Below are 15,867 nucleotides of genomic sequence, written 5' to 3' on the forward strand. Positions count from 1 at the left end.
CCTTGGTCCTTGTAGCTCTGATCTTGTTTGTCTCCTCCAGCACCAGCTTCTCCCCACCATAAGGCCACCCACAAGCTCTTCCAACACCCTGAAAGATCTCAGAGACACTCCAGGTCCCTCCCCAGCTTCCATCTAATGCACCACAAGCCCCACACTCATCGAGGACAGGACAAACACAACGACTGGCATTCAGAAAGCTGCAGCCCCAGAGAGAAAGTGTTTTATTTCTCTTAATTTGGAAACTGGTTTAAAAGAACAAAGCAAAAACTCTGCTTTCCGAGCCAGTGGGAACACTGCAAGGACCAGTCCAGGAACTCTGGGCTGAGGCCTGAAATCCCCCTTTAATACAGATACTGCTGACCAGCATACAGATAAACTAATACAGATAATGCTGGTACCAGCCTGGAGGAGACTCTGGGAAGGGTCTGCCTCTCTAAGAGATTGTTTCTGCCTGAACAACACACAGAAGCAGCCTTGGAATTGTTTCCCCCCCAGTTATATCATCTAAACACAGGTGCTCTGTGTGCTCAGTCCAGCCTCAGCTCAGTGACGGCCTCAGCATCATTGCAGGACATTCCTGGCAGGTGACCATGCTCCATCAGCTCCCAGCTGAGCCAGATGCTGCTGACACTGCTCTAAGGATCCCGAGATCCCGGGGATCTGAGAGCCATCCCCAGGCTTCCAACCACCCCTTATTCTGGGCTCTGCCTGCCCCAGCTTCAATCTAAGTGTCTCAGCAATTTCTTCTACTCCTGTAGCCTCTTCCTGACACAATACAAAGCAAAGGCATAGACAGTCTCTTGTTTACAGGGAAATCAGAGGAAAAACTCTGGGACGTGATCAGAAGGTTTGCCCTTTCAAGAAAAAGTCTTCTCAGCCTCAGCTTGCTTTTGCTGCAGCTTCCGAATCAGCTCCAGCAAATTCATCTGTAGAGTCAGCTCCTGCAAAGGGAGAAAAATGTTAGTGCAAGTAGATGATCCCATTCCCTGCTGCAGGAAGCAGGAAGTACTGGCCTGTACCACCTCCTCAAGAGCTTCTTGTTCTTTGGGAATTACAAAAAAATCAACCAGGCAGCTAAACACCAAACACTTCATCTTGTTCAGGCGTTTCTCTAAAACATGGAGCAGTGACATCTTACCAGACCTGCTGCAAACTGTGGCTGTCTTAGGAATCCCAGCACTTGAGTATCCCTTAAGGATCCAGAGAGGATCTTTCTTCTTGACCATGATATATGTGCTAGGGGCTATGAGGGTTGTCCAGGTCCGCAGGCTGAGCAGGGGCAGCAACCCCAGAGAAGGTTCTCCAGGCCACTCCCCACATCCCCCACAGCATCTCCAGCTTCCTGACTCCTTCCCAGCAGAGAAGGGCAGGGAGAGGAGGGATCACTTTGGGAACCCTCTAAGTGGGATCCAAGGCAGGTGCAACACATGGCTGTGCTGGTGCATCAAATTCCCTGCAAGCATTTCATTCCCTATTTCTGGAAAACTCCCTTTTCCAGGACCACAATCTAGTGGAGACATCAACATTAGCTCACAGTTCCTTTGCCACCTCTGCTCGTTCTTCAGTTATGCCTAGTTCACAGACAGCATGGTGGAGCCAAGAACTTGCAAGTTTAGGTCTGTGACTCAGCCCTGCAGACACGGAGCTATAGAAATAAAAATCTATTTTTGTAAAAATATATCCCCTGCACAAAGAAGCATTTCATACAGACTTGGAAGGAAACCCATCAGCTGATGAGAACCGTGTGAACAGATTCCAGCAGGGATTTCTTGGTGGCACTCACAGGCACAAGCCAAGATCCGGGTTGGGCTTGGCACCTATCCTAAATGCAAAAATACACAAACCCAGCAAAGAGGAACCCTAATAAGGGTTATTACTTACAAAAACAACATGAAAGGAAGGGCAGGAGGGAAAGAATGGGCTCTCTGCATTATGCAGCTGGGGAATAGCAACACTGAAAAATTAGAGGCTTGTTCAAGGCTCCAAAACTGGGAATCAGGCAGGTGGGTGTTAGAAAATGCCTGTTTATCTTCATTTAAGCCATCTTTTCTCAGCAGTAGGTTTTTACCAAAGTGACATTTAATCAGCTGAAAAAACAGAGTTAAGAACAGCCTGTCTCTGTGTTCCCTGCAAACTTGTATGGCTTTACAAGAAGACTTGGGAACTTTGAGTTTTTTTGTTCCTGCAATGGCATAAGGACAATGTGGACAAACCCAGGTGGCTCATAGTTTGAGAGCAAATGCCCTGCGGAAACTGGGAACAATTCTTTAATCACAGCCTGAGATCATCAGCTCCAGAAAGTTACCTGCAAGAGTGAACAAGATGCCTAATAAACAGTCTTGAAGTCAGTTTTCATAGCTAAGCTGAATATAAATGCAGTAAATGAATTCTTTTAGTGCTTTTCAGACCCATTTGAGAGTCACAAGACTGCATGCTGTTGGCACAATGTTTTGTCCCTCCACAATGGAAAAAAATACTGCAGGAGGTTGGGAATGCTGCCAAATGGTAGCTAGGTTTCTGCTCTTTAGTTAGGAACTGAGTACAAGTTCTGCCCAGCACACAGCACCCACCAGCAGTAAGGCAAAGGACAGACTGTTCTGTCTAGCACACCTGTCCCCGGTTTATCTACAGTGAGATTTAAAAAAAAAATAAACATACTAACCCAAGAGCACTGTCAAACAATCATGGAGTGGTTGGAAGGGATTTTTAAAGGTCATCCATTCCCCACCCTCTACCATGGGCAGGGACACCTTCCACTATCCCAGGTTGTTCCAAGCCCCATCTAACCTGTCTTTGGACACCTCCAGGGATCCAGAGGTAGCCACAGCTGCATTACCAGCCTTCCAGAGAATAACTTCTCTCAATATCCCACCTAACCCTGCCCTCTGGCAGTGAGAAGCCATTCCCCTTGTCACTCCAGGCTCTTATGAAAACATCTTGCCTGCTGTGCCCAAACACCAACCTGGGGGTTGGTGGTGATGTAGAAGCCAGACACCCCGGCCTTCTCCAGGGTGCTCTGCTGGTCGATTACTTTTTGGTCCAATTCCAAGACTATCTTTTCATCCATCATTCGCTGTTCCTCTCGTATCTGTTGCTCCATAGCCTGGAAAACATAGAAGTCAATGGGAAAGTGAACTATCTGACTTCTTCCCAGCTTTTTCTCATCTCTAAGATTTTTACTTGGAACCTGAAGAGAGCCTGACAGAGGAATGGTTGAATGACAAGGGACATGATACTGTAAAATTAATCCAAATAGGGAGGGCTACGTGACTGCTGCAAAGTTTGCATGGCCCTGAAGAGTAGATGGTGTGCAGAAAGCAGGATATTGAAACTGCTTGGTATGTAGAAGTAGATAGAGAACAACAAAGGGGTACTAAGCTGTTCTAACTGCAAGGCCAGCTGGACAGGCATGTATCGATCACAAAGATACTTTTAAGATAATAGTACAAGTCACATAGCAACCAATCATGAGCTTGGCTTTTGCAATATGTATGAGCTAATTAACGAACATATATAAACTGTGTAATCTGTCACAATAAACTGAGACTTGATGATCATGATAGCGTGAGTCTTGTCTCCCGCGGCATTTCCCTCTAACAACTGGCGCCCGAAAGCAGGGACCTGATCCGAGCCTAAGGCGAGAGAGGTGCTGCGTTGGGGTTCGGGTCCTGCGGCTGGAAGGACGGCGAAAATAAAGAGAAGAGGCGAAACGCTCTGCTCCGCGCCCTGAGTGACCGTAGAAGCGGGCTCAGCCGATACGTGCTGCCGAAGCCTGAAGGAGCCAGCAACGGTACCGACGTAATCATGGAAAGGCAAGCAGCATATGATTTATTTAGTGCTTCTCTTATAAAAAGGCAGATTAGGGGGATTGACTTAGATAAGGATCTCCCTTCGCTATTGCATCATGCTGAGTCTTACGGCTTTTTCGTTAACCCCCATAGTGTTCATAAACTTTCAGAATGGAGAAGATATAGGGATAAGTTGTGGGAATTAGTGTTAGATGAGGATAAACCGGGCAAGAAAATGAGTAAACTTTGGAGAGTGGTTGATAACGAATTGATAATGTGTCAGGCAGAAAAGAGGGCGGTGGAAGTGATACGGACAGCTCTGGAGAAAAATAAGGAATGTAAATCCTCGCTTCTCTCCAGTGAGCCAAACCCTCCGGTTCTCACAAATTTTCCCATTCCCATCTCTGCTTCTGAAATGCCTGTACCTCCCATAGACACTAGTAGCATTGAGGTGCTGGAAATTGAGATCCAAATTGCTTTATGCAACGGGACTGGGATCCCAAATTCACTTTTTGTGAACGGGAATCAGGTAGAACGGAGCAGGCGCGGGGCCAGACAGAGCGGGGCCGGCCAGCACCGAGCCGGAGGCGAGCCCGGGGCGGAGCGGACATCAGCCGAGAGACGGAAGGCTCCTTGTTGCCGAGCAGCAGCGCAAGGGGGGAGAGGGGCGTTCCTGGGGCTCAGCCGCGCTGGAGTCGGAGCAGGCGGGGCGCGGCCGTGGCGGGGGTGTCTCTTCTCCCATCCACAAGGTGACACAACAAGGACGGGAGCGAGGCGGCGCCGCCCCTCATCTCCCCGCAGCGCCCAGCAATGGCGGCGGAGATGGCGGCACAGTCCTGGTTGCCATGGCAGCGACAACGCCGAGAGCAGCAGCGCCACCGGTGGCGGGACCGCAACACTACAGCAAAAATTTCAACAGCATCTTCCCAATTTCTTACAAGAGTCAGAGACGTAATGAAAAAGTACAGCAGTACCGAGTGTTTTCCAAGATACCAAGAAGGATGAACATTATGTGAATCAATGTTATTTCAAATATGATATAGATAAAAATCACTGTATAAAGATAGAAATTTTAGTAATGATTTAATTACCAAAAATGTCTCTGAAAACAAAGAGTTGAGAAAATGTCATCTGATGGAATTTTAGTATTGAGTTTGTAATCTCCGTCTTTGGGTTTTTATAGATAATAATATAAGTAATAGTGATTTTTAAGTTTTATAGATAATACAATAAATAGTGATTGTTAAGTTTTTGTAAGTAATGATAAGTAGTGATTGTTACTAATGTTATATGAGTGCTTTAAAAGGATTTGCTTAAACTATTTTAAACATTTCCTGTTAATAGGTTAATCATAAAATGTGAGTTGTCTGATTTTTGTGATAAGAATTATTATTAAGGTATTAAGGTATTAAGGTGTTGTTATAGTATTTACAGTCAGTTTTCATATGTTTTATTGTCTCTTTAGGTGATTGATTACAAGATATTTTTTCAGGATCCTGTGTTTTTGATTTTTTAACTACTCATGTGTTTTCTTTATCCAATCTTTTATGCAGCTGCAATTCATCTTCCTTTAAAAATTCATTGTCCAAATTTTAGTTCAAGATTTCAGACTTCAAATTTTCAGATTTCTGAAGAAAGGGTTTGTTGTATTTAGAGAATTTTTGTCTTGAAAGAGATTTTAGACAGGTTCAATTATTTGATAGTTTGATAAAGTTTTAATAATAAGGTTTTTTACTTATAGCTGTTATTTCTAGGACTTTTGTTTTATAATGTGTTAAAACATATCCTCCAATTAGAGTTTGAGCTCTGGCCAAGCTCTGGCTCTACGTGGATGGTGTGATTGACCCAGGTGTTTTCTGCATCAAAAAGTATTCAAGTCCTTTTGGCTTGACAATTTGACCATGTAGGGCAGCTGAGCCTCAAAGGGAGTTTTGGAGAGACATGATCCGGACATGTTTTATCCAAATCTCTGTTGTTTTAAGGTTTATCAGCTGCTGCAGACTCTGGGATGACAATTTGATAGTGTAGCACTTGGTAACTGTGATTTTATATGTAATATTAATTGTGTATTATCTGATTGATTTTTATTTGTTGTTAGTTTCTTTACTATATGCATTGTTTTGTTCTTGATGTTTTTTCATGTTTATTATAAAGATGTTGATATTTCCATTTCTTCATGCAAATTTTAGGAAACAGAATTGAGAGAGGACCCTCCAGTCCCTGTGGGGAGTGTTGAGTTTGTTTGTGTTTTAGCAGGTGCAGAATCTGGATAGATTTCATTGAAGAATGTTAAACTTATCAATTTCAAGAGAACACTAATCTCTCCACAAATAAATCAGAGGATGCACAGCAAAAGTGGATTGTGCAAAGATTTGTGTTTCACCCACAGAAGATTGTAGACTTTGGGTTTTTTCATAAGTGTGTTTTTAATTATGTTATAGACTTTTTTTACTAAGTTTTAATGAGTTTTAGTAATGCCTGTGATTTTTCTGTTCATTTTACCATTGCTTTTCAATGGCAAAAGAAAAAGAGGGACAATCAATTAGATAATCAAAAGCATAACATTAAGTTTATCATAAATATAGTTTGTATTTAGAATTAAGTTTGTTCCTTTCATGTTAAACAGAACAATCAAAACCATGAGAAATATGAAGTGGGGTGCACTTCTGTAATACTAACCTCATTTTTCACCCCACGAGTTGCTTCAGTGCAAGCTCTCACACAATTAAAAATCCTAGCCTACTGGACAGAAAAATAAATTAATATTTCATCTAAAATGTTAAGTGAGCTTGCCACAAATATAGGTAGTATCTGTCATGCAGTTCTGCAAAACAGAGCAGCTGCCACTAATTTACTTCTTCTAGCCCAAGGTCATAGTTGTGAAGAATTTGAAGGAATGTGCTGTATGAACTTATCTGATCATGCTACATCTATCCATAAGCAAATACGAAAATTGACCGAGCTAACTCAACAGTTAAAGGTAGAGGATAGATTAGGTTTAAAAAGATAGCTAAAAGGATTGGGGATCGGACCATAGTTAAGAGACATTATCAAATACGGCATAATAGTTCTAAGCATAATTGTGATACTTCTGTTTGTTTTGCCCTGTGTGTTTACTTGCTTGCAAGGCTTGATGCAGCAGCTTTTGCAGAAAATGCTGAATGCACACCTTCTTGTACAAAAGGAAAACGGGGGAGATGAAGAGAGCCTGACAGAGGAATGGTTGAACGACAAGGGACATGATACTGTAAAATTAATCCAAATAGGGAGGGCTACGTGACTGCTGCAAAGTTCGCATGGCCCTGAAGAGTAGATGGTGTGCAGAAAGCAGGATATTGAAACTGCTTGGTATGTAGAAGTAGATAGAAAAGAACAAAGGAGTACTAAGCTGTTCTAACTGCAAGGCCAGCTGGACAGGCATGTATCGATTATAAAGATACTTTTAAGATAATAGTACAAGTCACATAGCAACCAATCATGAGCTTGGCTTTTGCAATATGTATGAGCTAATTAACGAACATATATAAACTGTGTAATCTGTCACAATAAACTGAGACTTGATGATCATGATAGCATGAGTCTTGTCTCCCGCGGCATCCCTCCAACAGGAACCCAAAGCAACTAGGCCCTGAATCTCTCCTGATGAGTCCAAGCATAGCAGTGGGCAACCACCACAGGTCCAGGTCTTAACCCCTCCACCTGCAAAGCTGCCACTCAAGAAAATGCAGGGAAGTAATGGGAACAGCCTGCTCTTTGAGTGTTTGGAGGCCAGGAAAGACCACGAGGAACTGATCAGTGTCTGAATCACTTTCTCTGATGAGTCACCACCTGAGCTATGGCTGAGCTCAGCCCAAGAACTATGTGACCCTCTCGTGTGAGGCTGAAGGAATCCTAAGAGGAATAACAGACCACTGAAGCTCATCAAGATGGCTCCCTGAACACTAATATGGAACTGGAGCTGTAAACCCTATACAGATCCTATTTATTTGTGAAATAATCTGAATGCTGGACTCTTTTTGACAGACTGAGAACATTATGAAAGGACTCTGCCAGAATAGCTCCAACCAGGAGGTCATGGCCACTCCTGCCTCACCAACATCTGCTCAAACTTCAGCAGAGAGTTTCTGTGCTGCCTCCAGAGAAGAATGGAGTCCAGCAAACAAAGGCATGCTGGAAATCAGGACTGGAAGCAGAGAGGAGGATTGCAGGGGACAAGCAGAGAACAGATCAAGTGAAGAGCCCCATGTGTACAGAGGTGATACAACCTCACCAGGCTGCACTGAACAGCAGACTTCCTTTGCAAGGCACAGGGAACACCAGGAATCATCAAACCCCCTCAAAAAAAAAAACAATGACAGGCTCATTTTTGTAGGGTGGGCAGCAGAGTGAAGAGGCAGACTCTGCCCCTCTGCCCAACTCAGGTGAGACCCCCACCTGCAGAGCTGCCTCCAGCTCTGGGGGCTGAGCACAGGAAGGACCTGGAGCTGTTGAGCTAGTCCAGAGGAAGGCAAGGAGATGCTCCAAGGACTGAAGCCTCTGTGTGACCTTAGAGCCCCTTCCAGTGCCTAAAGGGCCTCCAAGAGAGCTGGAAAAAGACTTGGAACAAGGAACAGAGTGACACAAAAGGGGGAATGCTTTTAAATGGAGAGGGCAGAATTAGATTAGATAGTAAGAGAGAATTCTTCCCTGTGAAGATGGTGACACACTGACAAAGGTTGATCAGAGAAGCTGTGGCTACCCCATCCCCAGAAGTGTCCAAGACCAGGATGGATGGGGCTTGGAGCAACCTTGGACAGTGGAAGGTGTCCCTGCCCATGGCAGGATGTGGGACTGGATGAACTGCAAGGTCCCTTCCAACCCAAACCATTCCATGATTCTGTGCTTCTCCTGCAAGAAGTAGGAAATAAATAAACCATCAGAGAGCATCAGAGGGAAGGCAACAAACATGGTGAAAGGCTTTGAGAGGAAAACATATGAGAAATAGATGGTCTGTTCAGTTGGAGAAGAGGAGACTGAGGAGAAACTCACTGAAAGTTAAAAATTCCTTGAAAGGGGAAGAGGAGGAGCAAACAGTGATCTGTTCTCTGTGGTGATTCGTGATAGGACCTGTGGGAATGACTTGAAGTTGTGTCAGGGAGGGTTAGGCTGGATATCAGGGAAAAGTTCTTCCCCCAGAGAGTGCTGGGGGAATGCTCCCCAGGGAATGGGCACAGCCCCAGGAAATGGGCACAGTCCCAGAGGCTGCCAGAGCTCCAGAAGCGTTTGGACAACATTCTCAGGGATGCCAGGGTGGGATTGTTGGGGTGTCTGTGCAAGGACAGGAGCTGCACTGGATGGCCCTTGTAGGTTTCATCTAACTCAGCTTATCCTGTGATTCTGTGAAAAGCCACAAATTTCAACATTTCATTCATGTAATGATGCCCCTTTGTAACGGGCACATGTTCAGCTGGAAACATCCATGTGGTTTAACTATTTCCACTGCACAGAAAGGCAGAAGTCACAAACCCCAGTGGCTGGTGGTTAAAATGGCCTTGGAGGGGAGCTGAATGCCTCCACCCTGCCACAAGTGGTGGCAAAAATTCAGAATTTGTGTGACAGAACTCTTGGCCATGAACAGTCTGGGAAGGGCTGAGGTATGTCTACAGCAGGGGTACCCATGGGTCTCCAGAAAAGGTGTGACCTATCAAAGAGTTATCACTCATATGGGGCAGGAGCTACCTCTTGGAACCCCTCCTGGATGTAGACCCCACAATTAGCACATCACGGTGAGAAACCTTCACAGAACCACCCGCAATTAAGGAGGATGCAGAACTTGGATCCACTAAAAGGTGACCACACAAAATCTGCTCCAGAGAAAATATTCAGGGCATGATCTCATGGCAATAAATGGGAAGAAACTCAAGACAACTCCAGCCCCAACAGAAAACAAGGCAGAGCGATGACTGCTCCCTCACCAAAGGATGCTGAGGAAAAAACCTAAGCAAGCCCTGTCTTCACACTTTCTTCAGTCCAGGGGTTCACTCCCTTTGTGGGAAACACAACAGATTAAAATCCCTCATTCTTCAGATTTTCCTTCCTCCCACCCATCTCAGTGTGCTATTGCCTCCTTCACTTACTATGTTGGAGGACTGACTTTCTTTGGGGTTGAAAAAAACCCCAAATTTAAGTGCCTCACACTGCTTAGTGTTGGCATCTAATTCTAGGTTAGAGAAAAGTGCCATATCTTGGATAAATCTGAGACACACAACTTTTACTTCAGCCCTGGTGGCCACGGACCCTGCATGATGGGCAAAGCTTTTCTAAATGCCATGGGTTCCACTGAGGAGCCAAACATCTAAAACATACACCTTGTATTACCTGTCCTGGGAGACCAATCCCAAGCTATCTCATGGGAGCTGGTCATGGAAATCTTTAACCACAGAGGGGACCTCCAATTATACACATAACAGATATAACAGAGATGATCAATCTGTTCCCAGAATGCTCTACAGCAGAAATGTCAGAGGATAAAGACAGGAATAAGTGACTCTATTAACACTTGGGAAGTAAAAACAGAAGAAAGGTAGAGGGCAGATAGGAGGAAGTTGCACAGCATGTAAGACAAGGAGAAGTGAGACATATCTGGGCAATTTAATGAAATACTGGAAGCATTTAAAACAGGCAGTAGAGATTACTGCTGCAAGTCTAAGTTACTTAGAGACAGAAGCAACAAGGACACGCACCAGAGGTCCAGCCTGGCTTTAGTTGCCTTGACAGGAAATGAGGAATGTGGAAACACCAAAGAATCCAACAACAGCAAGCAATGGCATAGTGCTTGCCATGGGCCAAGGCAGGAAATTGTTCTCATTCACCTAATGTGGACCAAAGTAGCTTACCCCCACATTTCAACTCCACTCATTAACATAACCAGCTACTTGCCATTTTCTTACATTACAAAACTGCCTCTGTCACCAAGAGATGACAGAAAAGTCCTCTGGGACTGAATCTTTTTTAAATGCTTCAGGATGCTCTCAAACTCTTGCTGTAATTATGAAACTCGAGGTGATTCCTCATTATCAGTGGTACTCTCATAGGACAGGTACACCTATCCTATACAGGCTTCAGCCATCAGATGATGGATCATTAACGTACTGTGGAGAGCATTGCCTTTGGAGCAGGCCCCTGGGCTTCTACAATTCTCAGATCACACCTAGTCTGCACCCCTACTTTGAGCAAGAGGAGGGGTGGGGAGCCTAAGTCTGTACTAGAAAGGCCAGCCAGGACAGCTGGTGTCTCCTGAGGCTACAGGATAGGAATAGCCAAACCCTCTGGAGAAGCTGCAGAGCTCCTGCAGCAACGCAGAGGGTTGTGAGAGCCCTGGGAAGGGACACAGCTCTGCAACACCCCCCGCCACCTTCAGCCCAGCCCTTCTCACCTCCATCTCACGCTGCTGGGCTGCACGAAGCAGTGGCAAGTTGTGGGGCCTGCAGCACTGCTGGGCCTCCTTGTGCCGATGGAACAGCTCCTGCTTCAGCCCTACCATGGGCACGGGGGGGCTCAGGAGAGCACACTGCTGGCAGCTGCCCCCGGTGCCATCCCTTCCTCCCCACAACGTGCAATGTCATTCCCCACATCTCCCTTATGCCCTCACAACCCACCCCCAGAGTGCCCCAAACCTGCCTTTCCAGTGCCACCTCCAAGCCCCCCCACCCTGTCCCTCTCAGCGTCATCCCCAGCCCCCCGCGTCCCCATCATGGTCCCCCAGTGCCCTCTAGTGTCACCGCAGTGTCCTCCACTCACAATCTGCCTCCTCACTGTCACCCCCCACTCCCCCCCAGACTGTCTCCCTGGTGTCCCCCCACCCTCAGTACCCACCGAACCTCCTCCCCACCCCAGAGTCACCCCAGGCCCGTGTCCCCCCGCAGCGTCCCCATCACTTCCCTGGAGTGCCACCCCCATTTCTCCTCATCTGTCACGCCCTCTGTCCCCCCCAGCGCACCAGGGCCGCCCTCGTGGCCCTGGCCGCAGCGCTCCCCTCTCCAGCCCCCAGTGGCCCGGGACTGCCCCCACGGTGGCCGGTACCGCGGTGCTCGCTGTGCAGCTGCCGCCGCTGGCTGTACAGGTTCTTCTCGGTCAGGTGCTGGATCTCCAGAAGCCCCTGCACAATCTCGAACACGGTCCCGTCCAGCAGCGCCAGCGCCAGCTCGGACAACGTCGTGTACGAGAGGCGCTGCTGGCAGGCGCTGCGGGCACAAACCGGATCAGCGCCGGGCCAGCAGCGGCCCCTGGTCCCCCTCGGGCTCCGCTCACCTGGGCAGCGCCTTGACAAGCGCCTGCAACTCAGCCAGAAGCCGATAGTGCCGCTCCTGCTGCCGGGACAGCACCTCCTCCCGCTGCTCCTCCTGCTGCTGCTCGGCCGCCTCGAACCCGCCGGGCCGCGGCACCGCCATCGCCCCCGCCCGCTCCCTCACCGCCCTCCCGCCAGCCGCGCCTGCGCAGAGCCGCGCGGCTCGCCCGCCTGCCGCCATGTGCGCATGCGCGGCACCGCCACACAGCCCCGCTCCCGAGACGCTCGCCCCTCCAGCCTGCACAAGCCCCGCCCCCATAGACAGCCAATCGCGGCCCAGCCGCTGCCGTGGCCACGCCCATCTCCCCGCCCCCCGCTCCCGGCATCCCCCGCGGCCCGGCCGCGCCTGAGGCGTGCGCGGGGGAGGCGCGGGGGGAGTCTCGGCCTGGCCCTCGGCCTGGCCTCCTGCTTCAGCGTGTTGTGCATGGCCTCATCAGCAGCGTTCCAGACGTAACTTGTCCGTTTTGGAGTGGATGAGCCAAAACTGGGTGGCAGGGTGGTTTCAACCACGGCCAAACACGTGGTGTGTCACCGCCATGGTGGGATTGCACTGTGTGTGTAATTCCAGCCTGTGGAGTGGGGAACATCCCCTATGGACACTGCGCCAGGGCCATGCTGGGCAATATTTATGGATGCCTTAGGAAGGATGATGGGCATGGCTGCCCAGATCCCTTCCAATCCCTAAAAACACATGGAGTGTTGCATGCAGGGATGGTTATGGGTCCTTCCCGTGCGTGCTGGGCTGTGGGAGATGAGAAGTGAAGGATGAGCTGTGCATTCATGGCAGCAGAGCACAGGGAAAGGTTCCTATCTTGAATTAGTAAGAGGAAAGATTAATTGAAATGGGTTAAAATGCCTTAGAAAGACTGGATTTAATAGGACTTAAAGGCCTACAGAAGCTGCACTGCTGCTCAAGGGGACTGGCAATGTCAGATGGAACACAGAGCATCTCTAGCAAAATGGAGTATCCTGAAAACATCCCTGAAAAGAAATTACTTTTTTTCCCCCAGTTCAATGCCTCAGATTTCCATTCAAGGATCCCCAAATCCCAAGTGCTGGAGAGGCTTTGGGTGGGCTGGCTGCAGATCTCTCTATGCCTGGGCTACTTAGACTTTATGGAGTTAACCCTGCTGTGTTCATCTGTCCAGCTTGTCCCCTGCCCATCCTTCCCCCAGCCTGGTAGCAACACCTCCATGGAATGATTTCCTCAGGAACCACCATGAGGTTTTGCTGTGTTGGAGCAGCCAGAGGCTGAGCTGCTGGGTAATGGGAAAAAAGGATTCTTTAAAACAAAAGCTATGAGCTGTGCTGCCTAGCTTCAACTGAGGCAATAGCCTTGATCAGGATGAAAGCATGCCCAAAACTTTGCCATACTCCTCCGTGAAGATTTGATGGCAGCTAAATATTCCCTTCTGTGTGTCACCTTCTGTCACAGATCTTGCTGTCCCGGGGAATAACCCCAGCAGCACAACCCAAAATCCCATTGATAGCCAGTGATACTCTGGTATGGTGACCAAGGCTTCATGTGAAACACAACCAGACCAGCTGCCTCCCCTGGCACGGCTTCCTGCACCGGTAAAAATGTAAATGCCACCTGCCTTGTCCCCTTCAGTGTCACAGCCTCACGGGCATGGCACAGTACAGACAGTCTCTGCCTTTACTTTGCTGCTCTCATGACTTCACTGGGCTTCCACTCCCTGCCCAAGGGTGTTTCGAGGGGCTTTCAAGCCTGGGGGTGTCTGGCTGTGGGGACCGTGAGCAGCAGCAGGCTGGAGGGAGGAGGCCATGCAGGAGGCTCTGGCAGTGCATGGCCTGGCTGTGGCAGCGGCTGTGGGGTGCCTGTGCATCCCTGTGGGTGGAAAGGGGGGTGGCTGGGCAGCTGAGAGAGGCTCAGGCCGGGGAAGAGGAAGGCACATGCCCGGAGACGCTCTCCAGCAGTGCCAGCAAGGAAGCAAGCACCATCTGGAGCCTATGCACCCCTGTGAAGGTGGAGGGAGGGGGGGGCCAGGGCCTCTGCTCTGCCACGGACATTCCTCTCCCTTCCTTTGTGTTGCAGGAAGTCTGTGCTTCCTCCCTTCCCGGCGCTGCTGCCGGCTCAATCGCTACCAGATGTGGGTCCCATGCATTTCTCATTAGCCCGGCAGCTCTGGGCGCTGCCTCGGCAGCCTGCAGGGCTGGCGGCACAAATGCTGGAACTCGGGGCTCCTGAGCAGGGATCCGAGCTGGGGTGTGCTCCGTCAGGCACCTGGCCGTGCTTTGCACTCGGAGCAGTGCTGGGCCAGGATGCTGATGGGGATGCAGGGCGAGCTCTCTGTGGGGATGGAGCTGGGACAGGGCTCTCTGCCAGGACCTGCACAAGTGCCATGGGGACAGAGGGACGTGGGCTTTGCGTTGGAGGAAGGAGCTCAGTGAGCTGGACTGCAGCTGGGCCAGCCATTGGGTACAATCTGCAGCCCTTGGCTGGTCTGGGAATGTAGGGGAGGTGAGTGGGTGGCACACACTGGGACTGGCGCTGGGGAGCACAGTGACCTGGGGTGTCCCATGCTCCGTATGTTCAAGCAGGAAGTACATCAAGATTGGTTGGGATCTGCAGGAGGCTCCTGGGGAGTGGGCTCAGGCTGAGGTGCGGTAGTCCCTGACCAGCCAGCAGTGTTTGCAGTGGTGCCACAAGCAGTTCAGGGTGACACAGCATGGGTGGAGGAAACACAGGTCTTTCCTGAGCTCCCTAGAACATGCCAGCACCAAGGACGAAACCATGGCTGCTGGACACAGGGACTTGAGAGCAGAAACAACCCTGCAGTTGGGTTGTGATGCCCAAAGAGAGCCTTAACTAAGCCTGGCTTGAACTATGAAGGGACAGATAGACCTGAGAAAGCTCCTCTGTCTTTCCTCACCCTGTCACCCCCACCATGGGGTGAAAGAGTGGCTGGGGAAGAGCCCAATGGGACTCTTCCTGCTGGGCAGAATGAGGCCACATTTGGGTGCTCATGGCCATGGGACCTCTGCACTGGGAGAGTGAGATGTTCCTTTATTTAGCATAGAAGAATCTGTGGCTGATCTTGTCCTGCTGCTGCTTCTTGAGCTCCTAAAGCGGCTGCAGGGCTTTTCTCATGCTGCTGGTGCAGAGGAGGCTGGGTAGAAGCAGAGGGACAAGAAAAACAACAGGAGTGGAGTGTCTGTGGAGCCTGGTGCTTGGGAATAATCCCCAAGAACCCTGAGAACACACCTTCCTGCAGGAGATGTCTGTCCAAGCCCGAAGTCCCGGGAGAGCTGCCACGTCACCATGGCTCTGAGCCACCACTCCAGAGCCAGGAGTGGCCCCCCCAATCTTTGATGAGTTTGGTGTCACTGGGTAGCCAGCTATCACTGAAAGAGGCCAATGCACTGCCAGTTCTGCATCAAATATAACTTTACTGCCTTTACTGTGAAATTAGGGACAGGTCAGCATCATCTGGTCCTTGGGCTGAGAGCTGGTGAGCATCCCAACAGTAGCTCTGCTGTCCATGGCATCAGTATGGAGTGAGATGGCCAGGGCCAGTGACAGGACTGCAGCTTAGCCCAAGCCACGGAGCCTGCATTTAGTCCCTGGCTGGCGCCTGAGCCAGGGCTGGAGCCAGGGTTTTCCTGGAGCAGCAACCCCCCTGCAGGGCCAGGTCTGGGGGGCTCCTCTCCTTAAAGCTGGATCTGTCTCTCCTCAGCCAGCTTGGCTTGGATGCTTTCCTCAAGTCTTCTCCAACTTCTCTTTGAACCCTC

General features: G+C 49.3%; 1 protein-coding gene across 2 annotated transcripts; it reads right to left on the reverse strand.

Moving 5' to 3' along the window:
* Positions 1-204: 204 nt before the first annotated feature.
* Positions 205-12,239, reverse strand: DGCR6 (DiGeorge syndrome critical region gene 6). 2 transcript variants are annotated; one of them, XM_085592844.1, is made up of 6 exons: positions 12,078-12,239; positions 11,850-12,010; positions 11,203-11,303; positions 6,468-6,527; positions 2,963-3,103; positions 205-941 (listed from the first exon to the last, which is right to left on the reverse strand). In XM_085592844.1, exons 1-6 carry the CDS (start codon positions 12,215-12,217, stop codon positions 858-860), a joined length of 687 nt encoding a protein of 228 aa, XP_085448970.1. In that variant the 5' UTR covers positions 12,218-12,239; the 3' UTR covers positions 205-857. The 2 variants fall into 2 exon arrangements, with proteins under 2 accessions (XP_085448970.1, XP_021392423.3); XM_021536748.3 differs by lacking the exon at positions 6,468-6,527.
* Positions 12,240-15,867: the final 3,628 nt, after the last annotated feature.

The sequence above is a fragment of the Lonchura striata genome, chromosome 15, assembly GCF_050655825.1.
Source record: "Lonchura striata isolate lonStrDom1 chromosome 15, ASM5065582v1, whole genome shotgun sequence".
Lineage (NCBI taxonomy): Eukaryota > Metazoa > Chordata > Aves > Passeriformes > Estrildidae > Lonchura > Lonchura striata.